The 16,722-nt window shown below is 44.8% G+C and overlaps 1 protein-coding gene across 2 annotated transcripts in view; it reads right to left on the reverse strand.

Moving 5' to 3' along the window:
* LAMA4 (laminin subunit alpha 4) overlaps positions 1-16,722 on the reverse strand; it is a 576,642-nt gene that overhangs the window by 449,424 nt on the left and 110,496 nt on the right. For both annotated transcript variants that reach the window (XM_069607855.1, XM_069607854.1), the window contains exon 2: positions 6,977-7,078. In XM_069607855.1, the coding sequence (XP_069463956.1) occupies positions 6,977-7,078 (102 nt within the window). The remainder of the gene's footprint in view (positions 1-6,976; positions 7,079-16,722) is intronic.

The following is a 16,722-nucleotide window of genomic DNA, read 5'->3' on the forward strand; positions in this document are numbered from 1 at the left end:
TTTGAAGACTATGTGAAGGAAAATAGTCTTCTGGCGAACCCGTCCAAATCTTGTGCTATAATGGCAAAAAGAAAGAATATCAAACTTCAAATGGTGAATGGGTTCAACAAAACGAACAGTCCTTCAAACAGCAAAGTACCTAGGGCTAACCCTTGTTACGCCATCCGATTATGGGAACAGGAAAGGGGCAGAAAGGGCTAAGGGAAAACAGCATGCAGCCCACATGGTATACATTAAGAACACGTATTGCCGTTTTACCCTAGAACCATTGCTGCAATTCTTTAGGTGTAATGTAGTCCCAGCTGTGTTATATGGTCTAGAAACAGGAGGAGCGGTCGAACAAATGGCCTTGAGTAAGCTGGAGGGACAAATCTGGAGCAGCATCTTGGCAGTCCCGAATTGTGTTCCTGCTTTTTGTACTGGGCTTGAATTCAATGAATAGTCTTTTTCACTTGAGGAAATTGTTGTTATATCGGAAACTACTGCTGAGTTACCCAAATAAATTATATTCCCTAATGGGGAAACTAACAGAGCACTTTGGGGGGCGCGTTTGCTCCCTCCCCAAAAACTGTGAGGAAGTAATGGCCCGATATGAAATCACCCCACTGGCTCTGCTGGAAAACCCAGAGAGGGTGAAAAAGAAAGTTCTAGAACCAGGCTGGGCGAATACTTGTGAAGTGAGAAGGAAATATAAATTGTAGGGGAAATAAACCTTGAGGCTAAAAAAAGGTGCTCCATGCCAAAATATTTAAGGCAGTGTCCTGATGGTCAGTAGAGGGAACTCTTTATGAGATTCTGTTTTAACTTGCTTCAAACTAGGGATGCTTTATTTATTAGAGGCCCAGGAGAAACTGCAGCTTGTCATTTCTGTGGAGTGGACACAGAGACCTTAATACACCTTATGATGAAGTGACTGAAGCTGCAGAAATCCAGGGTGGAATTATTTTGACCCTGTGTACATGACCTAAATTCCCTGAACGAGGAAACCTTTTGGTACTATTCCCACTTCTGATTAGTGTTGTTCAATTCCTAAAGAAAGCGGGGCTAACAAAATAAGGCTTGTCTAATGTCTTTTCTCATCTACCTCGCTGGGGTGGATAGGTTTTATGAATGTAGATGATGATGAACTGTGTTTTATGGTTCTTTTGTATTGATGCTGAAATGATGTAGATTTGATGAAATGTGTTTTGATGGTTTTATAATGTTGGTGAAATTATGAATTTCCTTTTATTTCCTTTCACGTGTTATATGTGACTTACAAGGTTTGAAATAAGCTATGTACAATACTTTTTTTAGATGGACAGAGTGTCCATCTACGGGTGTTCTGTATTGTGAAGGCTACCATGTGCATCCTCTATGAAATAATATCATTGTTAAGGTGCCAAATGCAACTGTGATGTCCAACATCTTTAGAATTACCCAGAGGCTCTCATCTACTGAGGCCAAAACCTTATCCCAGAAACATGTCCAGGCATTTTTGGTTCAGCTTTGTAATCGAGCTCCAGATTGCATAGGATTGAACTCCAGATTGCATAGGATTGAAATCCAGATTGCAGAGGACTGAACTCCAGATTGCCGAGGATCGAAATCCAGATTGCATAGGATTGAAATCCAGATTGCAGACGATTATCCAGATTGCAGAGGATTCAACTGCAGATTGCAGAGGATTGAACTCCAGATTGCAGAGGATTGAAATCCAAATTGCAGAGGATTGAAATCCAGATTGCAGAGGATTGAAATCCAGATTGCAGAGGATCGAAATCCAGAATGCATAGGATTGAAATCCAGATTGCAGACGATTGCAATCCAGATTGCAGAGGATTGAACTCCAGATTGCAGAGGATTGAACTCCAGATTGCAGAGGATTGAAATCCAGATTGAAGAGGGCAATCAGTTGCTTTGTGATCAACGTTACCTCATTACCATCGTTTCCATGATCCTGGAAAGGGCTAGTCTGTGATAGACATACAATTGGAAGGAATACCTGGGGCATGGCCCCGAGAGTGTTTTGTAGAGTGGGTGATGATGCATTCTGTAAGGACTGGAAGAATAAAGACTTTTGCAAAAGTTGGTAAATCTTTTTGGCGAGGTGGGAGGCGGGTGCTACCCACTTGGACAAGTTGAAGAAGTCAGACATTGGGCATGTCAAATGGAGTGTGTTGATTTAAGAGTAACAGGAATGGAGACCTAATATTACCATCGAACAGGCAAGTGGAGAAGAAAAGCATAGCTGAAACAACAACAAAAAAAGCTTTTTTCATATGCAACAAGGCTAATTTTGGGATTTTAGAAATAATATTATTAGCTACAACCAGCTCAGCAACCACGAATGCAGTGTATTCCTTTGCGGTTTACAGGTCTGCTGCAGCTTTTAGAAACCTTACCTGCACGTGTTCTGTTTTGTTCGCTAGATTTGCTGTGAGTGTCTTTATATGGTTTACAAATCAAGTTACCGATCACATGTTCTTTATGTTTTCAGGAAGAGCCCTCAAGTGCATTTAGGCAAAACACACCTTGGAGTAATAAATACTCTCTAGCCAATGGTAATAGACCGATGGCTTCTGCTACGTTTGTGAAATGACCCAACACAATCTGTGTCTTCCTGGAACCTGACAGCCAGAAGGGAGCGGTGATGAATCACAGCAGAGATGACAAATATTGTATGGCTCCTTAAAGGACATTAGATTTAATTTCGTAGTGCACAGATGGGGAATACACAGCAAACTCAATTTCCTTAGGCGCCTGGAAGCCACAGAAAAGAGATATTAAGACTGATAATTAATTGAAAACATGCGTTTTAGTGCTTTCCAGAATGAAGACAAAACTGGTGAGGAGATGACGCTTTACATGGAGAGCATTACAGAGCCAAAGAGACGGGACTGAGACACTCCTATTCTCTCTACTTTTACATCCTTAAATTCATTTAGCTTAAGGCCCCTGTTCCTAAACCAGTACCCCGCTAGCTCCATTCCACTGGAGAGAGTGGCAAAGTAAATCAGGAGCGCAGTGACTTGAATAAAAGTCTGTGCATCATTCACATATTAGCACCAGGGCGGGAGGAGCAACCAATCCGGTTGCTTGATTACGGGCTGAATCCCAAGATCCAAGCCCATGTTCCAAACCACTTGCCAGCTGCTTCCCGCCCTGCCATCTTTCTCCCACACTACTCCCTTCCCTTTATGTTAAATTATCCCATCCCTCCCACGGCCACTTACCGTTGCTGCTGCTTCGTTTCCCTCTTGGCTGCCATGGAAATGGAAGAGGGGCTCTGTATGGAGCCCTGCTTTCCTGATGCATGGCGGCCATCTTAAGAAAAGACAATGCTCTTAGCACCCCGGGATACTGGATAGGCAACCCGGGGTGCTAATAGCAATAATCATCTGTTCCATGGCTGGAACGGGTGGTAATGGCACCAGAAAACCTTGGTAACTCGGGCCACGGGCCGTTACTACCCGACTCAGCCCGTGGATACAGAGATTGCTGCTTAAGGAGTGTTACTGAACCTAGCTTCGTGGACATGGCTATCATAGAACATTGTGGCTAATGGTGAACCCTCGGTAGCTCCACAATCAAAAATCACTGGCGATAATGATAATGATGTTTTATTTATACAGTGCTATCGCCCAAGCGCTTTACAGAGAACATGCAACTATCACCAAACCAAAGTTAGTACTCTTTATGGACCTCTGAAGAATGAAAGGCTAAGTTGGCCTTTCCGGGAGTCGAACCTGTAACCTGCAGGTCATAGACAGATCGCAGATGAGCAATTTTACCAGCTTAAAATCACTGATAATCTCCTAATTGGACCCTTTGTTCAAATTCTTCATTTCATGTTTTAACATTCTGAGGCAGTACCCATTTATAGTTTCGCCTAGAAAAAGGATTAATTCATGCCAAAGTAAATTACATGCTATTCACAAAAGGGCATTTGCTCTTTCAAAAAATCATTTCACATTTTGCTCTCGATACAAGACTTGGCGCACATGTCATGTTCTCGTGAAGGAAATGACACAAGTTGCAGACACGCAACCGATGCATTCGACGCAGTCAGTCACCTGGTGCAGTTGTGTGAAAGGATGTGTCATTGAATTTGTGCCTTTGTCTTTACATAGCACTACTACTATTTGTGAAAACATATCTCCTGTTGCTTAACGTAGGCTTCCATGTTCTTAGTTTAAATAAGCTGAGAAAGTCACTATGGTGCATTACAAATAAACGGGATTAGTCAAGAAAAAATATAACAGGGCTAATACATTGCATTGTGAGATTAATATTGCTTATTTGTAGAAACATGTTACATTCCATCTAACACTTCACCAGGGCAAGTTTCACCAGGCCAACTTGCGACAGTTTCACCGCAACTGAAATAGGACCAGGTAGCTCTGGTTCGCAACTCTGGGCTAACTTACTCTTTTTTTCCACAGAATCTATTTTTCTCCCAGATCCACTGGAGATATTTGCGAATCCATTTCAATTGAAAGCTTTTACGACAGTCATAACTTTTGCTGGGAAACAGGATTCTTCGTAAATCGACCTCCTGATTACTTATGAGTTGATTTAAGTGTGTTGCAAAACAAGTGTGCAAACCAAACTTCAAGCAACTCATAGGATTCTGCATCATAAATTTGAACTGGTTTCACCATTAATCCCATTGCTTTAGTGTTTAAAGCCTTAAAGCAGCGGTATTCAAACTGTGGGTCACGACCCCACAGGGGTCGGCGTGTGCATCCCTGCGGTGCCCTGAGAGCTCAGCATGAAATATAAAAATTAATATTATTATTATTTTATTTTTTTAGATTGGAAGAAATGGGCAGGGGTGGCTCACATGGTCGGGCTGAAGCATGAAACTGTCTCAGGCAACAATGAAAAAGTGGCCCGCAGTTGTAAATGGATATTCATTCCTTTAGTCACAGACTGGGCCTCATTACAACTATGGCGGTATGCAACAACGGTGCTGATAAGCTACCAGCACCATTGCTACCGTACCGCCATAGTACGAGTTGTGCTCGCGGGTGCCTGACAGCCCGTCTGGTCTGACCTGGCAGGCCGTGCGGCACCCGTGAGCAAAGCTCGTCGATGCACCAGCACCATTATTAACAGTGCCGGTGCATCCGAGCTCCCCATTCCCATTGAGCCCTATGGGGCTCAGATGGGAATGGGGATCTACCGGTACCGGCACCCGCGAAAGGGCAATTATCAGGTCTGCCTAACTCGGCATGACCCGGTAATTGGCCATTTGCGTGTGGCGGACCCGGATGCGACTCCGGCGGCAGCCGTGCCGGTTTTACCGGCACAGCTACCGCCAGGGTTGTAATGAGACCCACTGTTTCAATAGTACCCAAGGGGGTGCTTTGTGTTAAAATGTAAGTAAATTTTGATATATTCAGCAACAATGGTCAAAATTACTAACTGCATAGTTAAGTAACTCATCAAACTGCTCCACATTGGCCAAAATGGTGGCCCATTTTGACTGGCCCAAACTAGCATTTAAAATTTTTGGTACAGGCATTGCCCTACAGGCCAGTCAGAGCCTGGCGGCTTTTCCATAATGGCGAGGGGACGCCAACCCAGTGGCCCCTCACCCATTATGGAGGAGCTAAGGAGCCAACCCAGTGAAACAGTGAGCACTCCCTCAGCTGCCTTTTCCAGCTGATGGAGTGCTCCTGGGCTGGCTGAACTGTCAAAGGGAAACAGTGTTTCCCTTTGGCAGTTCAGTTTAGTTCCCCAGCCGCACATGCTCACTGAGCCATGCAAGTGCTTGGGCGTTTTGCTTCACCAGCATTGCATAGCTCATTGGAAATGCTGGCTGGGGCACTGCATGTCTGTATGTACGAGGGGGAGCGCCTGCACCTCCTCGTACATACGGACAGAGCAGCCTGGAGCTGGGCGTTTCATCACCCACACGCAGGCCAATGCAGAAGATACGTTTATGTTCATTGTTTTTATTTAAACATGTGTATGGATGCGTGTATGCTTATGTTATGAGTGAGTGTATGGTGATGGATTCTCGTGTGAATGATAGAGTGATTGCTGTATGAATGTGCAGCGCCTTGCATACACACATAATCATGTTGATTGTGTTAGGCCCAGTGGGGCCCAGGGGACAGGGTTGGTATCTTTTTACTGGACATCTATCATAGATGTCCAGTAAAAAATGTCATACCCTCTTAGCCCCCCAGCACCATTTGCAAACTGTTTGGGTATTTACCCATTTTTTTTTGTTAAAACTATGCTCTACAATGCAACATTTTAACCCATTATTTAACAAAAATTCACAGGGCGAACCCCCCCCCAAACTCCCCTTTATTGGTTCGGGCTCCCTCAATATGCTCGGTCGCTATGGCATTTTTGGGGGAAATAGTTATGCCCCTCCACTTAAAAAAATCACCAGCCGCCACTTGCCCTCAGACTGTGTTGGGAACAGGATGGGGGAACCCAGGCACTATGGTGGGAGCACAATGGGCGGGAACCATGGGATAGTGTTGGGAGCAGAGTGGGGAGAGCCCAGGATGTGTGATGGGGTGGGGAGAGACCAGGGACTGGGTAGGAGTGGGATGAGGGTGCCCAGCGACTGTGATGGGAGCAGGTGTCAGCGCGCAATACATACTGCCCATTTGGCATTTCTGGAGGGTCCTGACCTGCCCAAATTTTGCTCAGGGGGGCCATGGCCAAAAAAGTTTGAAGACCACTGCCTTAAAGGGAGACGGAAGGACTATTATAGGACTGGGCCAATGTACAGCTCTCATCAGCTTCAGAAGGGTAGTATATAACATGTGAAAGAGGGATGCCCTAAGCTATCAGATGCGGCTGTGATTTTGCCAAGGGCCACCCACAGTGAGAAGCATTTTGCTTGGCATGCCTAGGCGAGATGAAAGAAAGGAATGCCAAGCACTTGTAACTAGGCTTAGTGCAGTATGTGAGCAAACCAACAGTGAATCAAGGGCAGAGGTGGCGGATGCAGAGGCAGTGAACTCACCACGCAGGCTCCTGACCCATCAAGGCACTTCTTCGAGTTGTCGTTGCAGCTGCATGGCAAACATATCCCGGAGAAGGACCGGTACAATCCTCTTCCACAATACTGAAAGGAAAAGGTGGCAATTAATACATATTGGGTCTCCATATTTTTGTTGAACAATTCTTTCTCAAATATTTGACCAAAACACCTTCCAGAGTTCATACAGTTTCTCTGAAATTTCTATACTTCGAAACAGTCAGTGGGCCTCATTATGAGTGTGGCGGTCCGGAAATAAGGGAGCCGGCAGTAACGTACTTGCACCCTTTTCGGACCGCCACACTCTGACTCCGCGTGCAGGGGCTGTTACGCCCGGCCTGCCTAACCTGCCGGGTACAACGGCCCCCGCCCACAGAGTTGTCACGGAAGCACCGACACCGGATGCTAATGGAATACTTTAATTTGGATTACTTTGGATTTGGTTGGGAGCACCCTGCACACTCTCTTATGTACACAAAAAGAAATAATCAGGATGAAGAAGATCCTACAGATAAGCCAGTTTGTGCCGTGCATGTATATTTATTTTACATTAACACAGTCCTTTTTTGGTTGATTAAACAATTTATTTTACAGATCTTTCGATAAGCACGAAAGTTTTTTAGCATCAAACGGACAAAAGTTATGGTGAACGGTGGTAACACGGGTTAAGTGTCAACCTCTGATGTATTGAGGTTGAAGCTCCACACTGAAATACATTCCCTGTATAAATGTGATAGAGAAAGAACTATCAAGCAGGGAAAGTATACCTGAGGCTTAAAGATGGCCCCAGGGTTAGTTCACATAAGGTGTACACAACAAATATTTACATAACATACACAAGGGGGAAGATACAGTTGTGTCACAGGGATCGACACAGGTGTGGACACAGTTGTGTTTCGGCCAAAAACGTGGCTTGATTGAAGCCGGTCTATATGCTGGCCTTCATCAGGAAAGGCACCATTGGTGGTGCTGTCCGTTGATTCTGCTGCACCAGTAGCAGTGGCAAGCTGAGAACTATCCTCACGTAGTTAAAGGATAGTATGTGCGTGATTGCACTTAGGAATCTGCCTGTGAATGCTTCAGGTCGACATCTCTCGGGTTCCTACTGACTGTGAAAGACCACAGCGGGTCCCGGACCGTAGTGTGTCCGGCGTACCTCTGTATACGGGGTCCTCAGCTCGAAATGAAACTCTTGACTCTGTTTCATTGCATGAAGCCACTGGTTTAAATCAGGACGCAAACCTAACTAGAACTCTGCAACTTTTGACACTTTTGCACTTGCCCAAGAGATGCTGATTTTTGAGTGGAGCCTGAAAACTGATCACATCCTGATAAATGCCCGCCCACACCATGAATATGTTACTGCTATATATACTCTTATGTCTAAATTAATTGTGTTTGCTTTCCCCCTATACAATACAATATAAAAAAAGAGGTCTTAGTGTAGAACATTTGAGATTGGCTGTGCTTGGATCCCACACGTCTATGAGGCAGCAGCTCGGTACTCAATTCTTGCCTTGATCAACAACCATCGCAAAAGCTGCTGCACGTGGGCCTGGAAACTGCATGCAGAATGCGGACTGATCTGATATCCTCCCTCTGGGAGCAAACACGATTCAGAAGGATCAGCACATGGCCCTGTATTTCACTGTGTCTTGAAATAGCATTTGACCGATTGGACCTTTTTTAATTATGTAAAGCTGCGAGATGTAACATGAGTGAATTGTTTCATTGGTCGAAATCTTCATTTAATTTGATATGATGTTATCCTAGTAAAAAAACTGATAATCTGGCTAAATGCAATAACATTAAAACATTTCGAAAAAATAAAAAGAATTGACCGATTCCATTGGCAAATCGTGACATGTTGATCGTTCTATCGTTGTCAGCTTCACCAGGTTCACTTTGAATGGAAAGGAACAGAAGCTACACATGAAGCAACTGTCTGACTGCATCGCTCTCCTTTACACCGTTTTTATTATGACGTTTCCTTGGAGACTCTTGTCTGCTTTGGCACCAAACACTGCCCAGGCTTTGGCAGCAGAGTGGATCTGAAGATGTGTTTCCCAAGCCTGGTGCTCTCCAGTTTTCATAAGTCGCTTTTGATGAGGTGGTTTAGAGCAGAAGCAGAAACTGTGATTGCACCTATGATCAGGCTTCCTTCGAGGGATGTCATTTATAGTCAGCCTTTTTCCATCGGGTTCCAAGTGGGACAGAATATTAAACGTTTCTGCCAGAGGAAGGCCAGGCACAAAGACATCTTTCTGGAGGTGGGTGCTAAAACTTACCATTTAAGTGACACCAGTCAGACATATAGGAGAAAACATGTCAACATTCATTGAACCTTTGTTAATGTCTGGTGGAACGACAGTGGATATGGTGTTAAGCACCCGTTCCAAGGGCTGGAACAGGTGGTAATGGCTCGGCAGCCGGAGATAAAGGCCCGAGCAAAGCTAGAGCGTTTAACAAGAGCCCAGGAACATACCCGTTCCAGCCCATGGAACGGGTGCTTAACGCCGTAGCACCCATGCCATGGGCTGGGACAGGGCTTGCAATTACAATACAGGAAAGTATTTTCTTTGCATGAATGGGGCGGCTCACAACGTCCCAGAATTGAAAAGAGAATACTATACAAAGATGGCCACCATGTAATCGGATGGCGGGGCTCCGAACGGAGCCCCTCTTCCCTTTCCATGGCAGCCAAATGGAGCAATGAGAGAAGCTGCAGCAAGAGCTGCGGTCCAAAGTGTATTTTTGCAGTGCAAAGTGACTTTGCACCAGTGCACTGCAAAAATACACGATGCGCTGCTTTGGGAATCAGAGTGTTTGTTGGCAGTGCAAAATCACTTTGCACCTTGCTAAAGGTTCCATGAAGCAGTCTCTTAATGGTGCTCCTGGGGCTATCCCCACTCTTCTTTACAACATCATAATTCAACACGGTTGCTGCAGGACCATGAATTAGAAGGGTGGGGACACGGGATAGGGAGGTTTGATGGCTGCAATGGGGACAGGGGACTATGGGATGGGAATGGAGGTCATGTTTTTTTTAAATGGGACTGGTGACGAGGGACTTTAATTGTATCGTACTGAATGTTGTTCACTGTGTTTATTTGTTTTACTTTATTACGCTGATAAAACGAACAAAATGTTTTATTTAAAAAAACAAGGTTGTTGCTGCATCTCTGTATGTAAAACAAAAAGGATAATACTTTAGTGTTGTGTTTATAATTTAATATGATATGTCAATTTAAGATGACTGTGACACATTGCCATCTGCAAGGGTGTGAAAGCCCAAGATTCGTTAATTTCTATTAATACATACAATTATGCAGGTAATTCTGTTTCTGAAAGGGAGGCCTGCTAAACAGACCCTCTCTTTCAATTATAGCTCCATGCCAAAAGCGTAGTGCATCCATAAGCTTTGCTCCGCACATCTGTTGACTTCTGCAGCCCCTGCTCTTCAGCGGCAAAGTGCAGGTTCAAAGATCAAGGGGCCGATTCTTGGAATTATGCTCAGAAATCGTTCAATGGCTGCTCACCAAAATGGTCACTGCGCGAACCTGCGCGATTAAGAAAATCTGCGCGCAGCGTGTATTCATGGATTTGTTCGAGCAAAGTAACTGTATTCACAAGTCATAGCTGGAACGCCCCCGACACGCCCACACGCAAAGCAGGAAACTGCCAGATCAGCTACCTTTGTGCGCTCCACCAGGCACAAATACATGCACACTTTGAACAGTGCATGGTGTCTCCTGTAAGCAGGCCTGCGACTCAGGGTCCTGCATACGGTCCCCCATAACAGTACCCGGCACCCCAACAACATGCGTATGAAAAATCGCAACTCTGCAATAACTAGGGAAATGTGCATGCGGACCCACGTAAAACGTTCATGCACCATGCTACACAGTTTACAAGCACTCCTACATTACATCGGAAACCCTATTGAGTACAAGCACCCCCAAAATTTGACATGCAATCCCACCTGCATGCTGGAAACCCTACACGCAAGTGTACTTACGCCAGCCTTCGGGTGGCAGATCCTATGAAGAACTTGCATGGCAATTTCCCAGTGGAGACGTTGCGTGATCGACGATTCCATGAAAACGTCTCTTGCTGCGCAACAATAGTGGGCATGCAAGGGACGGCCCGCAGGTCGTACCTCATAACGCCCACCTCTTTGCAAGTCATTCCCCATCTCAAGTGTTCCGCCCCCTTCCCAGTCCTCTGCGCAGGCCACACCCACCCTCAGCTCAGAGTCTTGCGCAAGGCCCTTGACAGCTCACACAGGCATGCCAGGCCAACGCAAAATCCACACTTGTCTGGGAAATGATCCCCGCATTTGATTCCATAAATCGACAGAGTTGCGTGCGCAGATTGGGTGCAAGTTGTCTATTTTCTGTGCAATAAATTCTATGAATAGGCCCCCTAATGTGCATCCTAACAGCCACTGTGACCCAAAGTCACTGCAGGCCGAAATAGCATTTTAACTTCTGCACTTCAGAACAAAATGTAATAATTGTTGCCTCATCAGTCTGTTGGCAGGGTAATACCTGGTTATGGTATGTTGACTGATAAGAGCACACACTTATTAAAGCAATTTGATATCATTCAAGTGTCAACCATTTGAGCCGAGGTCAGTAATGACAAGACAATGGGTGGCATCACGCGTATGACGTGGCAGTAAAAAACAGTGGTAATGTTCATTACCACCACATAATTCCTGCACCACCATAGTACAAGTTTGGTGGAGACACTGAGGATTCATCTCCAGCAAAAAGCTGGATCTGGATCCACTGCCTTAAAGTTGAAAATCATCAACATCAGCAGAATTACAACTGGTGGAATTACTGTCGATGGTAATTCCCCTGAAATCCCCATGGAGTCGCGTGGACTCCAAAAAATGGGGACTAACACTGCTTACCACCACGTGTAATCCGTCGGTAATTCTGCCAGACCAAGTGGCAGTAACGGTAAATCTGTTTAGTCGTGGTTTGGTGGATTTACCACTGAAATACCACCAAACTTGTAATGACGTCCAATGTATGTTCATCGCTAACCAGTCTGTCCCCACTACTCCCAGCAAGAGAATAAACAGAATGCTATGTTCCTTTGATTCCCAAAGAGGAAGGGCAACACCATCCATCAGGGCAAACAGCTCCCACCAAGGGATCTTCTGGGTACCCTGCTTCAAAGAGGCACTTTCATAATAAAGGGGAGACTTACACCAGGGTGCTGCACTACAGAGGACCTTAAAAGTCAGCTGGCTTAAGAAATGGTCGGGTTTACAGTAGCCAGAGAGGGAAAGGTGGATCTGAAAAGGGGTTTCACCATCTTGGTTTTCTGTTAGGGCTCTCTTCCTTCCTCTCCCTTCTCCCCTCTTTTTCCTTCAAGGCATGTTACTCTGGGTAAGATGTAATAAGGTATGGATTACATATTTGCAGTAGGAATTTGACCACTTCAACATGCTTGCTTTTGTCCATTCCTCACTGACAAGTTGCCTTTTTAAAGAAGTCGTCTCCTACTCCTTCCTTAATTCATGTCAGGACTTCCAAGAAGACGAGAAGAATATACCATACTCTTGCCTATGGTGTCCCACAATGATTGGTTCTGGGACCTTTTCTCTTTTCTCTCTATACTTCTCCGCTAGCTAAAGTGATTTCTTCTTACGGCCTATCCCATTACTTCTATGCTGATGACATCCAACTCTTCCTTTCTTTCTCTTCCTTCACATCTTACATATATACTCAGCTGTCCTCATGTTTATCGGCCATCAAATCCTGGATGTCTTCCCACTGTCACACAATTAACACTACAGAAACCAAAGTACTCTTTTTCCCTTCTACTACTATCCCCTCCCCTACCACTCCCTCATGTATATCATTTCCCGCTTCTCAACTCCCCATTGTATCTACTGCCTGAAATCTGGGACTTTACTTTTAATCTGCTCTATCATTTAAACATCATATTTCAATTTCTTCTCGTGCCTGCCGCTATCATCTTTTCGATATTTGCAAAGTTCGCTCTTTCTTGACTTTTGATGCTACTAAGCTACTCATATCTTCATTAATTTGTTCACGTCTCTTCTACTGTTCCACTACATCTTTCAGCCTCACAACTTCTCGATCTGCTCCCTTAAAATCTGTTTTCAATGCCTCTATTTGTGTACTTTTCTGTTTGAATTCACACGACTCTATTTCCTCTGCTCTTATCACTCTTGGTTGGCTTTCCTTCCATGCACAACTCAAATTCAACTTTCTGTCCCTTGTCTTTAAATCTCTTTACGGTCTTACTCTGGATTATATCTCCTCCTCCTTGTTTCATTCTATACTCCCCCCTCTCTCTTCGCTCTAGTTCTCAGTTTCGTCTTGTAGTACCAGCGCCTCCATGTGCCCAGTCACACTTTCGCACATTCGCTCACCTTGCTCCTATGCACTGGAATGCTCTTCCTCTTTCTCTACACTCTATCACTGTGTATTCTTTGTTTCGCAAATCGTTGAAATCTCATCTGATCCAGCAGTTGATCTCAGGCTTCACTTGTCAATTTTTCATTGTATACTATTGTACTGCTCTTTATATTGTTGTTATGTGCAGCGCTTTGGATTAAGGCGCCATATAAGTCCCAAATAAATCCAAATACAAATAAATATACTGGACCCCGATTTGGAGTGCAGTCCATTCCAAAGCCCTACAACAGTTAGTGAAGAAAAAGGCATCCAAGTCGCAAGAGAGCTCTGTCCCCTAACCATCCACTAGGAAAAGTGGCCAGAACTGCTGTGGAACAAGGCCCACCACTCTGCAAGCTGCACTGTAACTAGGCTCCTCACAGGACGGGAGGCAAAGGAACGCCTACAGGTGCCGGGCAAGCTCCCTGGACTGGGAGATCAGAGCAGGAAGCACTCACATTTTGCTTGGAGCCCATGGACCGGGACTCACAGCAACCAGGCAGCCCAAGATTAACTGGAATCCTCTTGGCTCAGCTATGAACTGCATGATCGACACACTTCAAACCGTCACAGGATCTGCAGTACTGCTATTGGCACTTCACGCTTCAAACTGTTCACCTGCATCCTCAGACTGGCATGAGGCCGCTTTGCACCGGGAGCACTCTTTGCCACTTTGACTCGAACACTGGCTCGCTGCTGCAGAAGCTTTCAACTTGCCGCATCTTCGGTCACTGCATTGAACCAACAGGAGCATGCCTCGACCCAAACACTGATTACAACAGCTAGAAGTCAATGTGTCATGTGCAGACTCAAGAGTATGTTTTGTTGGGTTGGAGAGAGAGGGCAGATGTGGGGAAGCAACAGGGAGAGGCTATCTGTTGCCTCGACACAATCAAGATGGTTTCACCTAGGGAAGGGCCTCAGGTGGATGGAGACAGCAGGCGGTACAAAGTGTGTTCTCACATGCTGTTCCAGCCTCTTGACTGGCTGAGCGCCCATCCCCGGGTGAAAATCCACCATGGATGGTAGGGCGGCAAAGGCCAGAGTGAGTGCCGAAGCTTCTGTAAGAGAGGATTGAGTGCTAGAATGTTGCTGACAATTGATAGTGGGACAGGAAAGGTAAGTGGAGCTGACATGCAGGCACAGAGAGATCTGGGGGCGAATGGAGGATATTGAAGGCAGGCCATAAGGTAAGAATTAAAAATGATGCAGACCTTGTTCGGAGTTCCTTTGTTTTTTTACTACAGGGAGAGGGGCTCACAGAAATGTGCTCAGCTTAAGTTAGTTAGTTGCATTGCAGTGCCTTTCAAAGTATACATTGGCTGGGAGGGAGAACGAATGTCCAATTATAAGCCTCTGAGCACATTTTGGAATAAAACATGAATGAATGCAAGCCATGACTGACTGAGGAAATAGAGGACGATAAAAACAGGTTAATGTTGATTGAGTAAGGGCATTCTACTCTTGTCACCATGTGATTGGATAGAAGGACCGCAGAGCCTGGAATACTGCACTTGTTATAGACAGGTATAAACAGGTCATATGGTCTGGTAGGATCAGCTTTTAAACATAAAATCCGAAAGATATTGTTTAAGTGAAACTGATACCTTGTCAGGGTTCACAATCTCTTTAGATCTGTTAAATTTCTAAAGAAGGGCTTCCAGATCCGAACAGGAAACTTCTGTAATGTGTCATTTGTTGGTGTGGTGCATAGGTACAGGGAGATATTCCACAGCTCAGCATTGAACTGGGTGCTATGTAATGTTGTCCCCAAAGGACTTTGGCTCCACTTGGGTGGGACTGTGCTCAGCGATGGTGCATGAGAACTGTCTCCTGAAAATGCCGCCTTTGATTCCACCAAATCAAAATGTGACTTGCAAATTAGCAATGGGATTTACTGATGTCCATTGCCTGTGGTAAATGCTGCCGCAGCAGTTATTTAATCTGAACAAAAATGACGTTTGCGGCCGAGATTGTTCCTTTTCTAGGATTCTTTCCAAGAAGACACAGCGTAGGGTTAGACTGTGTCACATCATTGTAAAGTAAACCTTTCACAGCCCTAATTATCGCATGGAAGACATAATTGACATCCTTTAAACCAATCGAAATGCTGAAAATGTAGTCTATAATTTATATTATTGACCTCATTCGAAACATTCTGCCTTAAGCAGCAAGCTAACAGCTGACATTGCTTGTACTAACAGCTATATAAGCAGTGGCGGCTTGGGATTTTTTTTATTTGAAGGGGTGTACATATTTGCCACAAATATGTGTGAGCTACAGAGTCTAGTGAGGGACCCCAAACTAACCAAGGTGGGCTTGGGGGGAGGGAGGATTCACCCCTAGAGAATTGTTTTCAATAAGTTAAAATGGTGAACCATACAGTAGACATTGCATTCTGTGAAAATTTGGTAAATAACTAGGCAGTTTGCAATTGGTTTTATAGGACAACAAATGCAAAAATCCAATCGATGCAAGTCGTCAAAAGTACACAGGAGCATTTCTCAATGCATTATCATGATGCCTTTCAAAATGATATATGCCAGTATAAAAAACATTTACACGCTTGCTGAGCCCAAATATTTCTGTATTGGCTGTGCCTATGTGTGCCAGTATTCCCAGTTTAGAACATGCTCTTGTTTGTTTTGTGGATAATGCAGTAATGAGTCTATAAGAAAACATGTCCAAAGCGACTCTGCCAATATATGCCAGTACCCGCACATATAAAAACATACTCCAGTTGGATTTGCCATTAAAAATGCCATGCCACAATAACAAAACATGTCCTACACATAATAACACCTATGTGTCACAGTACAAAATGGCTAGACTGGCAGCGTGAAAAATGCCAGTCTAGCCACGTAGTAACACTTAACATGCTTGCTTTGTCATAATGGCCCAGTAAAATATTTCATGCCACAGTAAGAAACGGCTCGACTGGCTGCACCAAAATGCCAGTCTAGCCATGTAATAACATTTAGCATGATTGATTTATTATGAATGCCCAGTAAAAAAATGCCATGACATGGGCAGAAAACGTAACCAGGCTGGCTGCAGCACTGTAGTCTAGTCTAGCCACTTAACACCATGGCCCTCATTACAACACCGGCGTTAAACCATGGCACTATTAGCACCATGGTTGGTGCCGGTGTTGTAACGAGTCCGTCCTGGGGAAATGGGGAAATACCGCCCCATTCCAAGGTTGGCGGGGCGGTATTTCCCCATTTCCCCCATGTCCCTTCCCCATTCCCATTTTTGCCTCATAGGGCTCAATGGGAATGGGGAAGG

The sequence above is a fragment of the Ambystoma mexicanum genome, chromosome 4q (assembly GCF_040938575.1).
Source record: "Ambystoma mexicanum isolate Mex_15411 chromosome 4q, UKY_AmexF1_1, whole genome shotgun sequence".
Classification (NCBI taxonomy): Eukaryota; Metazoa; Chordata; class Amphibia; order Caudata; family Ambystomatidae; genus Ambystoma; species Ambystoma mexicanum.